Source organism: Pristis pectinata, chromosome 15, assembly GCF_009764475.1.
Source record: "Pristis pectinata isolate sPriPec2 chromosome 15, sPriPec2.1.pri, whole genome shotgun sequence".
Taxonomy (NCBI): Eukaryota; Metazoa; Chordata; class Chondrichthyes; order Rhinopristiformes; family Pristidae; genus Pristis; species Pristis pectinata.
This window is the reverse complement of record NC_067419.1, coordinates 26,040,643-26,053,823: the sequence shown is the minus strand read 5'-3', so window position 1 is coordinate 26,053,823 and position 13,181 is coordinate 26,040,643. Positions and strand designations below refer to the sequence as shown.

At 36.8% G+C, this 13,181-nt stretch overlaps 1 protein-coding gene across 3 annotated transcripts in view; it reads right to left on the bottom strand.

Moving 5' to 3' along the window:
- The window catches only part of znf277 (zinc finger protein 277), a 47,122-nt gene that overhangs the window by 31,414 nt on the left and 2,527 nt on the right, over positions 1–13,181 (bottom strand). For all 3 annotated transcript variants that reach the window (XM_052030142.1, XM_052030143.1, XM_052030144.1), the window contains exons 2-4: positions 11,305–11,506; positions 8,335–8,423; positions 8,081–8,163 (exon numbers count right to left, since the gene is read on the bottom strand). In XM_052030142.1, coding sequence (XP_051886102.1) covers positions 8,081–8,163; positions 8,335–8,423; positions 11,305–11,506 — 374 coding nt within the window. The remainder of the gene's footprint in view (positions 1–8,080; positions 8,164–8,334; positions 8,424–11,304; positions 11,507–13,181) is intronic.

Sequence of the window (13,181 nt, the reverse complement as noted above, 5' to 3'; positions counted from 1 at the left end):
GCATATGGTGTATTGTCCTTCATCAATCGGGGAATTGAATTTAGGAGCCGAGAGGTATTGTTGCAGCTATATAGGTCCCTGGTCAGACCCCACTTGGAGTATTGTGCTCAGTTCTGGTCGCCTCACTACAGGAAAGATGTGGAAGCCATGGAGAGGGTGCAGAGGAGATTTACAAGGATGCTGCCTGGAATTCGGAGCATGCCTTATGAAAGCAGACTGAGGGAACTCGGCCTTTTCTCCTTGGAGAGACGGAGGATGAGGGGGGACCTGACAGAGGTGTATAAGATGATGAGAGGTATTGATCGGGTAGATAGTCAGAGGCTTTTCCCCAGGGCTGAAATGGTGGCCACACGAGGACATAGGTTTAAGGTGCTGGGGAGTAGATATAGAGGAGATGGCAGGGGTAAGTTTTTTTTACTCAGAGAGTGGCGAGTGCGTGGAATGGGCTGCCGGAAACGGTGGTGGAGGCGGATATGATAGGGTCTTTCAAGAGACTGTTAGATAGGTACATGGAGCTGAGTAAAATAGAGGGCTATGGGTAAGCCTAGTAATATCTAGGGTAGGGACATGTTTGGCACAGCTTTGTGGGCCGAAGGGCCTGAATTGTGCTGTAGTTTTTCTTTGTTTCTGTGAGGATATAAATATAGACGGTGGGTCTCAGAGTAGATAACCCTATTAAATGTTGAGCAGAGGTGAAATAGAAAATAAGTAAAGGGTTATAGGAAATTAGGGAGAAGCAGGTAATAACTGAAGCATCTGTGTGAATACTCACTATGAGATGATTAAGTACAATTAGTCCAGCTGCAAGATTTAAGGTGAGGAGTGGGTGTGAAAATGAGTCAAGAAGGCCTTTGTTCTGGAGGGATATTTGAAATATTCTTCAACCTCCAAAATGATTCTGACAGGGAATTTAGTGAACATAAGAGTAGAATAAGATAGTATTGCCAGGTTTGGATTTTCCATCTCAATTTGTGGAAAAAGCTAGCCAATCTTAAACCAAATATTAAACATTGACAATTCTTTCCACTGCTTCCCCCCCCCCCCAGCTGGATGCTGCTCGACCTGCTGAGTTCTTCTGGCAGATTGTTTGCCTGTTGCTCCAGATTCCAGCATCTGCAGTCTCTTACATCTCCATTATACTAGATATTACAAATCTTTATAACTACAGTTCATCTTTGTTTAAAATTCAAACCAAGTTGAAAGATTTAGTTCTGAAGATAATGTCAATGACTAAATAGTCCAACAGAATCTCCTTATCATCATAAATGGCAAAGTTGCAATCATTATGCTCACATCAGTTACCAGTAGATCCAAGGAGAAATAAGTGGAGTTAATTAAAAATAAGTTAGCTGACCCCACCTGACATTTTCATGCTAAGAGAGCACAGAGTCATGAAAGAGAATTGGGGGATATTGAACTCTCTCAACAAAAAATGGGCACTGCTTAGAAACAAGGTTACATTGTTGGTAATCCAACCCCCAATTCCTTTATCCCAAGCTTCAAAATGGTCATGATCCACTGTTAAAAGCACACTACTCTAGCACTAATTCAATTCAATTCTGAGAAGGTGCAGCATTGTTTCAAGTACTTTTGTTGATGAGATGTAAAATATACATTGTTGGTTGTTCTTGTTGCTCTGGCCAGTAATGACTCCCTCAGACCACATTACATACCCTGTAAACATTCAATTATTTCCAATGAAAGTGTTTTTAAATAGGAAAGGAGTTGGGGGGGGGGGGGGGGTGGTGGGGGGATTGAAGGGACTGCACCAAACATTGGCCTAGACTAGATGGGCCAAAGGGCCTCCTACTATTTCATATAAATATCAGAATTAGTAGACAAGCTGCTATGTTCACTTGATAACAATAGCAGCATTAAGTACATTGCAACAAGCACCTCTTGGGTGTATCATAAGGTACTACATAAATGCCTGCTTTTTGGACATGCAGCTATGTCATCTGTAGGTCAGTAGGTGCCACTCTCACCTTTGAGTGAAAAGGTTGCCAGAACATTCAACATCCTCCAAAACAAATTGAGCATAACAATCTAGGCTAAAAATCAAGTATAATACTGAGGCTTTACTGGCTTTCTCAGGTGGATACCAAAGTCCCATGCACTATTTCTAAGAAAAGCAAGGAAGTTATGCCCATCGTCGGCCAATATTTATCCTGAAATTAACTGCACGAGAACAAATGGTCTGGTCCTAGTCCTTGCATGTGCAAATTAGCTGTTGTGTTTCCTACATAATAACAGTACTATATTCCAGAAGTACTCCATTTGCTGTAAAATGCTTTAAGACATCCTGAAAAGGGCACTGACAATGCCTTATTTTATTTATAGTATTTGGAAAGTTCAAGATACTAATGAAAAACTCATGTTTTGTGAGCTATGTTTTTACATTTCCATTGCCTATCCACATTGGTGCATGTGATTATAAATCAGACCACAAACATCAGGTCCAAAAACTAACGGATAACAGGAAATTCCTGTTATTCTGTGTTAGACATAAACAATTTTATTGAGAAATTGTTATTTTGCAATGTTTCATTGGAATGTCTCATTGTTAAAAACCTAAGTTACTGATTCTTACATTTACATTTTAAATTTAAGTTGCATTTTGTATCATTTTAAAATGTAAGTGTAAGAATCAGTAACTTAATGTGTTCCAGTACATTTTAACATGACTCTTACAACCATCTCCAAATGCTGTAGCTTTGAGATGAGTTGCAGTGCAACCAACACTTATAAGATAAATATCATGTGGTCAGAAAGTCAGTCAAATCTCTAGAAATGCTTCCAGCTGGAGGATTATGATTGTTTTTTTTTAAAATACTCATCAATTCTAATAAGAGCACCAAGGATTTAAGGCAACAAACAACAGGACTGATGGAGATTTCAGTAGGAAAAAAAAATCACCATGGGGATCTGAAAAACACTGCCTAAAGGGTGGTGAATATCGAAAACCTTATCACATGTAAAAGAAAATATCCCAATGAGTGCAGTATCTACCATAGCCTACAAAAAGATGCACTTGATCTAAATAACTCTCCTTTAGCCTGCATGGGCCTCATGGCCTATTGTGCTTGAAATTTTCTTGATTAAACAGAAGTTACAATCTGCTGTTTATATTTTATGGAACATAAAACTGAATAGCAAAATGTTTTGCAGACACATCAATAAATAATGGGGTGGGAATAGGGCTATAAATGGATTGATAGAACAAACCCACAGTTATCGATAGGGAGATGGCAGAAATAGCAAATCATTGTTTTAATGTGTACCTGGGAAAGAATAGGCATTGGATGAACAGTTACAGGCAAGAGAGAGTGCAGAGATTGACAAGAATAATACCAGAAATGCAAAGATAAACACATCAGGAAAGCATGGAAAACAGGGTCTCTTTTATCCTGAGAAAAGTGGTTGAAGGGTGACCGAACAGAGGTATTTAAGATGATGAAAAGTTCTGAGAGAGTGAATAGAGAGAATGCTTCCACTTGTGGGAAAAAGCATAACCAAAGGCCATCAATACAAGATAGTTACCAAGAAATCTAATAGGGAATTCAGAAAAAAAAACTCCATCCAAACACTGATGGGAAGGTGGAACTCACTACTATAATACATCGTATAGATGTATTAAAGGGGACAAGTGGGAGGGAGAAGGGAATAGAGGGTCGGTGCTGATAGATTTAGATGAAAAAAGAGATTGACGTGGATTATACAAGCTGGCATTGACTGGATGGGCCAATGACCTGTTCTGTGCTGCTTTTCATTAGCACTTCTATGTTGATTCTTACTTATTACTACAGGTCATCCCTAGCTTATGAACAACCAACTTATGTACAGCCAGGACATATGAACGAACTTTTCATCCAGGAGTCTGGCGGGATGGATTTGCCGGCTGCTACAGGGCTTCAGGCATCTTCTGCTCGGTGGGGACTCTATGGCTGTATTTCCAACTTGCAAACTGTTCGGGTTATGGACAGTTCACAGGAATGAAACTCTCTATTTAAAAAAAATTCAAGTGCACTAGAATCCAACTTTCCTGAATAGTCCAACAAAATGATTTCCATTTCGTTTTTTTGAAAACATGCAGATATAGGAAGGCATTACAAATGAAAAATAATTACCATTAAGCTTACACATTCATTAAGACCAAGCTTCTAAATAGGTAGAAATACCATAAAAACAGGATTTGGGTAAATACTTCCACTCTCAGAATGGCTTCTACTCTCCTAGCATCTGACTGATCTCCTAAATTTGAAGACCCCAAATGGAGATGGGGCAGGGGTTAATCTTGTACACAAGTGAGATTTATTGGCAATGACGTATTTTAGTGAAACTCTTCAGATTTTCCATTGAAGGAAAGTTTCATTTCCATAAACTAAATTTGAACTGCTACAGTGATGCCTACAGTAAATCAAGATTTTTTTCAGAAGCTGAAGTACTGCTGAAACTAAAGGAGAATTATGCCATATTTTGTTTAAAAGGGTTTTATGTATACTCTAGACCAAACATCAGTTCAATTACAAGTAATGAAACAGTGACTTAGTTTCAAGTACTTACAAACCTATAATGTAAATAACCATAAGGAAAAACAATTGGATGCATCCTGCACGTCATTTGGTAAAGACTTTTGGTGACAAGAAATGCATCTCCAGTATAGGCACAATCCTACATCATCCCAATCTGGGATGTAGCACTTAAGTATTTTTGCTCCAATCCAACATTGTCCAAATCGAAGCGCATTATCCTATTTCACTATTGACTGCCTTGAACTTTTCATCTTTTACTTAAATTCCTTAAAAACACATTCATTTAACAAAAAACTTGGGCAGAACAAAAATAGACAAGATAGATACAAGTCAAATAGAATTCTTATTCAGCTCCTGATATCAGAAGAACAAACAGCATATGTTTGACAACAATATTAACTACTGATTACTCCCTAATAAATTTCTTACTTTCAAGTGTTTCTTAGTAAAAATGCAGATTAAAGTACAGATTAAAGTACATTAAAAATCATCTAGGGATAACACCGCAGATTCACAACACAGCTCAATCTCAATCATGTGGCCATGCACCTAACCTCCCTCCCCAATATTCCTCCCTCACACATCTGCTTTCACTTATGACACAACAGTTAATGCTGCTGCCCCACATCTCCAGGGACCAGAGTTGGATCCTGACCCCAAGTGGTTTCGTTGTGATGACTGGTTGAGAGTCTGCTGCATGCTCTGTTTTCTCTCACATCCCAAATGATTTTCTTTAACTTAATGATATTTTAATTGGCTACTGTACATTACCCCTTAGTGTAGGTAAGTGGGGAAAGAATAAAAGGGAACATAATGGAGACAAGGAAGAAAGTAAGTTTCAAAATTACAGGGAAATCAGAAGGGGGAATAGGACTCATGAGAACTGGCATAGATCTGACTGGCAGAATAGCTCCCTTCTGTGTCGTAATAACACTTGCAAGCTGTAACCAACCTATCTTTGTACAACAACATGTACAATCCATCTGCCCATCATGGTGCCCTTTGTGCTGCAGACCACTTGATCAGGATACGTCTGCAGATCTCCTATAGAAAGTGGAATGGGAATCAATTGAAGTGAAAAACAAATTCCTCTCAAATAGCTTGGATAAATGATGAGGCACATCATGCACTGCCCAAGATCATCTGTCACCTGTGTCCTGGACCATGATGTTTCTTTTCACTGTGGTTCTAGATTCAATCATCTGGGAGGTTGGTGCTCAGATCAGTGCAGGATTCACTCAGCACATGTAGCTGGTTGCAATGAGAAAGCAGCTTTGACTGTCCACAGGCCCACTTGTTGTCAAAGGCACCATTAAAATGGAATGTTTGTGAAAGTCTTTAACTCAATAAATATTTATATCTTAAATTAAGTTAATGAATACCTACAAAACCAAGGAATGGATTCCACATTTGCTGAGTTCAGAGTTGTTGAACCAAGCCAGAGTTTAGAGAGAAGGCAATTCTAGACATTATGCAATGATGTCTCCACCTTTCCACAAGCTACATAGAATAAGTGTTATTTTAAAGAACCCTGTAGTGAAGGTTAGCTGCAAGCCCAATCTCAGCATGGTAACTCATACACTATCCATAGGGTGAATCAGAGGAATTTGTTCTTCATCAGTTGTTTCACATTCCTTGTTCTAAAGGTTATCTGCAGACACATCCTGGTCAAGTCAGCTTTGCCACCGAGGGCACCATGATGCTCAGGTGGATTCAATAAGCTTTTGTGCAGAGGGAATGATTGTAGTTTACAGGTCACTAACTGAAGACAAATGTGTGGGGAAGTGACATTAGTTACAAGAAAGAACCAGGAGAAGGAAGTCAAGCGGAGAGTTTCAGATACGATTTGCACATAGATGGTTACATTCAGTTGTCCATGAACTGCATGTATGACAAACAGTATTAAACTGGTCCACAGTCCTCAATTGCTGATTTGGGCACAATTTTGGTTTTAACTCCCTGGTAGTGTCCATGGAGGCTGAAGCATTTTTTCCATCTATTCAAAAACTATATTTTAAATTTTTACCATTGGATTTTATCTTTTATGATTCTGACCACATTTTCCCCTATAGCATTTTTACTGAGCCAAGGAATTTCTTTACATCATGATCCGTTGCTTCTTTATCTAGAATACACTAAAGGATAATAGTGAAGTCCATTGAAAGAAAGACAGTCACATTTAGTCTCTCCAATTGCTGGCACATTTCTCTATTTTTTGGCCGAGGACAATGACGAATGCTGGATTTGGAGAGTAAACAATCAAGCCATCCTTTGCTACCTCATAAAGGTGGCTACAGAATTGAATTGAAACAACCGGAGGTGACATGCTGGTCAAACAGGCATCCCAGCTGACGTAGAAATAGAAAATGCTGGAAGCTCTCTGTGGGTAAGCTAGCATCTGTAGTAAGAGAAAGAGTTAACATTTCAGGCTGAGGAACCTTCGTCTAACTCTGTTTCTCTTTCCACAAATGCTGCCTGACTTGTTGAATGCTATCTGCATTTTCTATTTTCATTGATGATTTCCAGCATCAGTAGCTTTTTGATCTTTATTTACTCACAGTTGACCCCCATCCAAATGATATGTATATTTCCGTCTCAACTGTCCTCTCCCCAAATCAGACTGCCAGCCAATGTCAACACAGATTTGAGCTGAAACTGAGATCTCTTTTCTCTCCCAGATAATCTTCATAAAAATAGGCCACTCTGTTTGCATAAGCTTGTTTAAATTTCAATCTGGCAGATTAATTAAAAATCATTGAATAAACTGAATAACAGGAACTACATCCAGGCATATATGGAAGAATTCTCCATAATAGTTCATGGAGTTAGCCTTTTTTGATAACTGTACTGATGGAAAGTAAAATGTACTCCAGGAATACAAGTTTTGCTGTAATGACTTTCAGTGCTAGTCTGAATCACATAACTATATTGTACATTACAAACAACGATTTCCTGTTAAACAAGTTAAAACAAAAAGCAGTCATAGTCATCATCTATTTGTTGCAAAATCCTGTTGAATCTCATAAATGTAAGTATGTTTCAATGGTTACTTTTAATAGAACAATTCTAGCAATGCATTTTCATTCTGACGTGAAATTTTGCTGTTTTCTGAATGTTTTTGATTTCAATAATAGCTGTAACACAGCCCAACTTACCATATTTTGTGAATGTCTAGATTTTAAGAATCTAAGGCAGTCATATAATGCTGAAAGTTACACTGAATTTAGATACTTGAGGTTTTAACTTTCAAAAGGCATTAAAAGATTTCTGAACGCCACATTGCACCTTGTGTTTTAAGTACAAAATGTTCTCATAAACTGAACAAACACAGAATATAGCTTTTAAATTAGAATAAGAAATACAATGATGTACTCAGCTGGATTAGACTCATTACCCAGAAGAAATGAACACCTTAAATCTTACAACCATCATCAATAGCTGTTTAAAACAGATCCTTGAATGTCCTTGTCAATTCATACATGTCAGTCAATTAAACCACATTTTTGACAATTCTGAATGGATAATCATTTTTCATCATGATCACTTACAAGTCTTTTTTGCTGAAGCTGCTCTCTAAGTACTCGATCTTCAGGTAAAACATCGCATAGAAGGTAGTAGTCTGCTTGTTCCTCTATTAAAACATTATCAGATGTTAATGTTCTTTGCAAACTTATTTTAAAATTCTTATTTGACATTTTTAATCACCCTGTTTCACCCTTAGTTCACCACATTTGTAACCTACTATAACCATCCATAATTCAATTTAAATTGGGAATTAATTACTCCTTAGTAAACATCTTACCCTCAGGAGCTTGGGAGTTGGTTCTTATTACACTACAGAAGTCTGTTATTGGTTGCTCAGTAAATCTTTTCTTCCAATACAAGATGTATCTTAAAACAGACAAAACAAAATACAAGTCACACTTACATGAACTGCTATTTTCTTGCCACTTAAATTAACACACTACTTTTTCTTCCTAGATTGCTGTGTGAGTTTTTTTAAAAAAATATGTGATGGGCTGCTCAGCCAGTTAGACTTCATGGCTCTGGATATGATGCCTGACACCAACTAACTGTGGAAAGGTTAAACCCATACCACAGACGTGGACAGCTTTCCTTAAGGTCAATTACAAATGTTAACACTTTGTCAATCATGAAAATTTACTTTAAAATAGTTTGCCCATTTTATTCCTCTCTTAAGTGTCGTTTTTAAATTACTTCTTTATGGTGTCATTTATCTCACTCTCATTACTTATCTGAAGCTACCTGTACCCGATCATTCCCTCTGCCTTAGATAAAATGCAGTCACTTCATTGAGGTCATAAAAAAGGCTATATTTTATTATAGAAACTCACTATAGCATAGCTCCCAAAATCCAGCATGCTCAGGACTTTGGTGGTGGCAGATATTCCAGATTATTGGATGTTACTCCTCTTAATATCCCTATACAATTTCAATTAATTTTATTAATTAACCCAGTAAATTTAAAGGGAGCATGGGAAACAGAGCCCCGGTGAGTTTACGGGGAGCTAGATTCAGAACTAATCAGGATTTCTGAATTATCAAATAGTGGATTATCAGGTTTTAATATACACTGCTTCCACTAGTCAAATATGGGAGACTGGGTCGTTCTTTGTTTTCCTTGAATAAATTACTTAACAGTATTTCTTTCAATTGTGGAAACTAACCACTTTGTTTACCATCCCACTGGAGCTCTTTTCTTTTAAAAAAAACTATTGTCCAATACAGCAATCATTTTATTTAATGACACATTTGGCCAAATTCAATTTTTCTTCGCTATTATAATCCCTGTTCAAGGACAAATTTATTTGCTACAATTTCCACATTTTTCCTTATTATTTCTCCCTCATTTACATCAAAAATAAATAAAATCTAATTAGGTACAGCAAGTCATGCACATACAGCTCAGAATGGTTTAAATATGACAAATATCATGCTTAACTTCAATCAGGATATATTAAGATATATTTAATAGAGCCTCTGACATTTTGTAATGGTATCTGTGCACATCTCAAACATGATGTGCTAGTTCAGTAATACACAATGCAGCAATAGGATAAGCAATAGACAGTGTAAGCAAATTATGTCAACCGTTTTCTTTATAAATTTACAGTGCCAAATCCAATGATATCAGATACCAAGGACTTGTGACAATAGCAAAAGCAGATAAAACTAGAAAAACTCAAGGTCAAGGCCTAGATTTTGCATTGAGGATATTGGAAAGAATAACAGCGCTTATCATCAATAAAGATTAAATTGGACAACAACTTCCAGAAAACTGGAAACCTGAAGTCTTGGTGCATCATACACTATCCTTCCACTTGACTAGACTAGAACAGTGCCTTGTTAATAGTTGCAGCAATGGAATCTATGCAGCAGCTTGAAGTTATTGTAGTTACTCACTAATCCATTATAATACTGTGAGCTATCATAATTACTGCCAAACATTTGTGAAAATAATTTAATAAATATGGTGTTTCACAATTTGTGTTCCAGATTTAAAACAAAAAAACTATCTTCCTTTCCCAATTTTTATTTCGCCCTCTGTGCAACATTTAAATCTGATTTAACATTTTAATCTGATAAGATGAATGAATTAAGGAAGTAGAAAATCCATAATAGAAGAGAGCTGTCAAGATGTAATATTTTGCTGTTGTACAGCAAAAGGACAACTATTAAGTGAGTTGATAAGCAATCCCTGTTGCATTCACAATACCAGATCATATAGTGACAATTTCAATCACTGTTCCTTTTACCAGGTAACTTGTATCATCTTGAACCTGTTCCATCAGAATTGTTTCACTGAAGTGCTTGTATGTTATGCTGTTGTTTAAATCAATTTCTAGAAGCCTAAATAATGGCACTAGCTATCTCATGCACATTGCACCTATAAATTGGCACAAGAAGTAAAACTGCAACTTATGTAATAATAATGCATTGATCAGAATTGCAAATAACTTTGGGAAAGGAAATACCATTTTGACATACAAGAGATTAACTGCAATTTTTTTTTGAGGCTGTAAAACATATTCACACCAGGCCAATGCAAATTACCAATCTTATCCACAGAGCAATGTGCTCTACTTTTCAATTCTTTTTGCAAATGTGCAATCAGCATTTTACCTTTACTCCCACTTAAAAAATCCAGATTGTCAAGTGAGAGAAAAAAAATAATGAAATACCTCACTACTGTGGAGCACATTGCTGTGCTCTTGTAATATGACCAACTTGCCCACGATTTCTTTTCTGTCAATACGGTCAGGAGAAATTTTAAAATGCTGCACGTTAGTAAATGTTTATCCCATCATTTGGGATGATTTATAAAGGAAATCTACTTGCATCAGTAGAAAAGTATTGTGCTGTGATAGAAGCACTGTGTGGGGATATTCATAAGAATTTTGATCACCATTACTTTTTCAGGCTCAATTTCTTACCAAAACTGAACACACAATTTTATTATTCTTCCTCATTTAGAAAGATTTTTTGGTACAGATAGAATACCCTGATAATTACACAAAAGCCATGACAGCATACAAAAGGGGAACATCATACATTTTCAGCCTCACTTTCTTGTATAATTCAGAAGTGAACTCCACAAGATTTACTTTAATATACTTGCACGCTTTAATTCTTTTTTATATATACTTGCAAAAAAGCCTTTTCATCCCCACTGTCAATCAATATACAATAATTCACTTAATGCAAAAGCTGAGATAGCTTAACAATTAAAATAAAAGCAAAACCATCAGACCTTCTAAAATCTACAATGAGTTTCACATCAGATATCACCAGTTTGTGTTCAAGAATCATGTGCCTGAGTAAGTTTTCCTTCTCTTCTGCAGGATAACATTCTTCACAGAATATGCATGGCAGCAGTAAGGAGGTTGAGTCTTGAACAGCATTACACGTTGGCTCTGGCAAGGAGAGGGGCTCCAATATCCAGTCTTTGTTTTCTGAAACCAACACAAAATTCATTCCATTAGTTAACTTATTGCTACGGAGTCAGAGTTGTACAGCATGGAAACAGGCTCTTCAGCCCAACTACCTGAGCTCGTCTTACTTCCCTGTGTTTGGCCCATATCCCTCTCAACCTTTCCTATCCAGGTACCACTTCCAATGCTATCCCCCAAACCCTTTGGTCTGTAGGAAAAGTTTGCAATGCTTTTGATAAGGTGGGTACTATCCCATCCTGGTTGGGAAATCCATTTCAATACTTCAAGGATGACAGTGGATGCCAACTCCTGGTCAGTTCATCAAAAACAGCCTGAAGATGGGGAGGAGCATATATACATTAGGGCTAGTCATTTCTTAGTATCAAACATGTCAGAGGTAGCTTCTGACCACAGCAAGTTGGATTTTCTCAAGATGTCAATGAGAATAATAATATTTTTAAAAAAGTGAATAAATTTGTTTCATGGATATAAAGCATTTATGATTTACTGGCTCAGATTTTGCAGTTATTTTAACTACAAAACTATCAAAGTCTATCACTGCAAATAACAACTTTGAGATTTCTGTTAATCTATAGTTTAATGTTGTTAATTCAGTGCTACTCCATAGAATGTATTGCTTTGCATGTAATCGGGCAAATTATACCATCTTTCTGCTCTACATGTGCCAACATTCAGTAACTCTTCTCTTTTATTCCCCTCGAGATGTTAGTGCCTTACCATACAAAAATCATGGATTGTCTTAACTAAAAATAATCAGCTAATGGCCGTATTTTGCTTGTATGTGGCTTCTGATGATGCAGCACCTAGACCCCACTAGATAGTTCCTTTGCCCCTTCTTTGGAGAGGTTGTTCAATCCAAGAGCTCTACTTGAAATGGTGTTGAATAACAATCAACAGATTTATGCAATCATAGTGGGAGAAAGCAAATGATCTATAAACCCTTAAAATATACATTATGCTGTGTATTTTGTGCCTTATTCTGTTCAAAGTGCGTCACCTCCTTCACCTTTTGGCTGCAGAATGAAATTATAAAATCAACAGAACTAAATGGAAAGCAATGTTTGTAATGTATAAGAATATGAGAAATAAGGCAGAATAAAAAGTGTTTTTTGCCTTTATCAAGGAAATATAGGAAACGGGAATGAGAAGAAAGATCCAGTTGAAAAGTTAACACTGGAAGGTAGAATAGCTCTTTTTAGGTTCTGATTTCTAACAACCTGGGTATTACTATCTGATAGGTTATTGCTGCATAAACAGCCCATCAATGCTTTGCACTAGCATGTTGTTAACAGGTGAGCTTTCAACAGACAAATTGATCACTGGCAATCAGAATTCAATAAGGAGCAATTATTGCATGTATTTCCGTAAAAAAAAACTTGAGAAATCAAAACATCAACCTTGGCCATTCTCTCTTCTCCAAGACACTATACAAACATTGTCTGGGATCAGCTAACTCAACAGAGACTATTGTTTGCCCTCTTCTTCCTGAACTGTGTAATAGAATTCCCCATCAGCAAGAACGATAATATTTGTAAATTATATGAATACATTTATACAGATCATAGCATACACAACATAAAGATACGATTCAAAGATAAGGCTTACTTGATATCAAATACTTATATTACTTGGACATACATAAAAATAGACAACCTTGTTTTTTATATACATATAT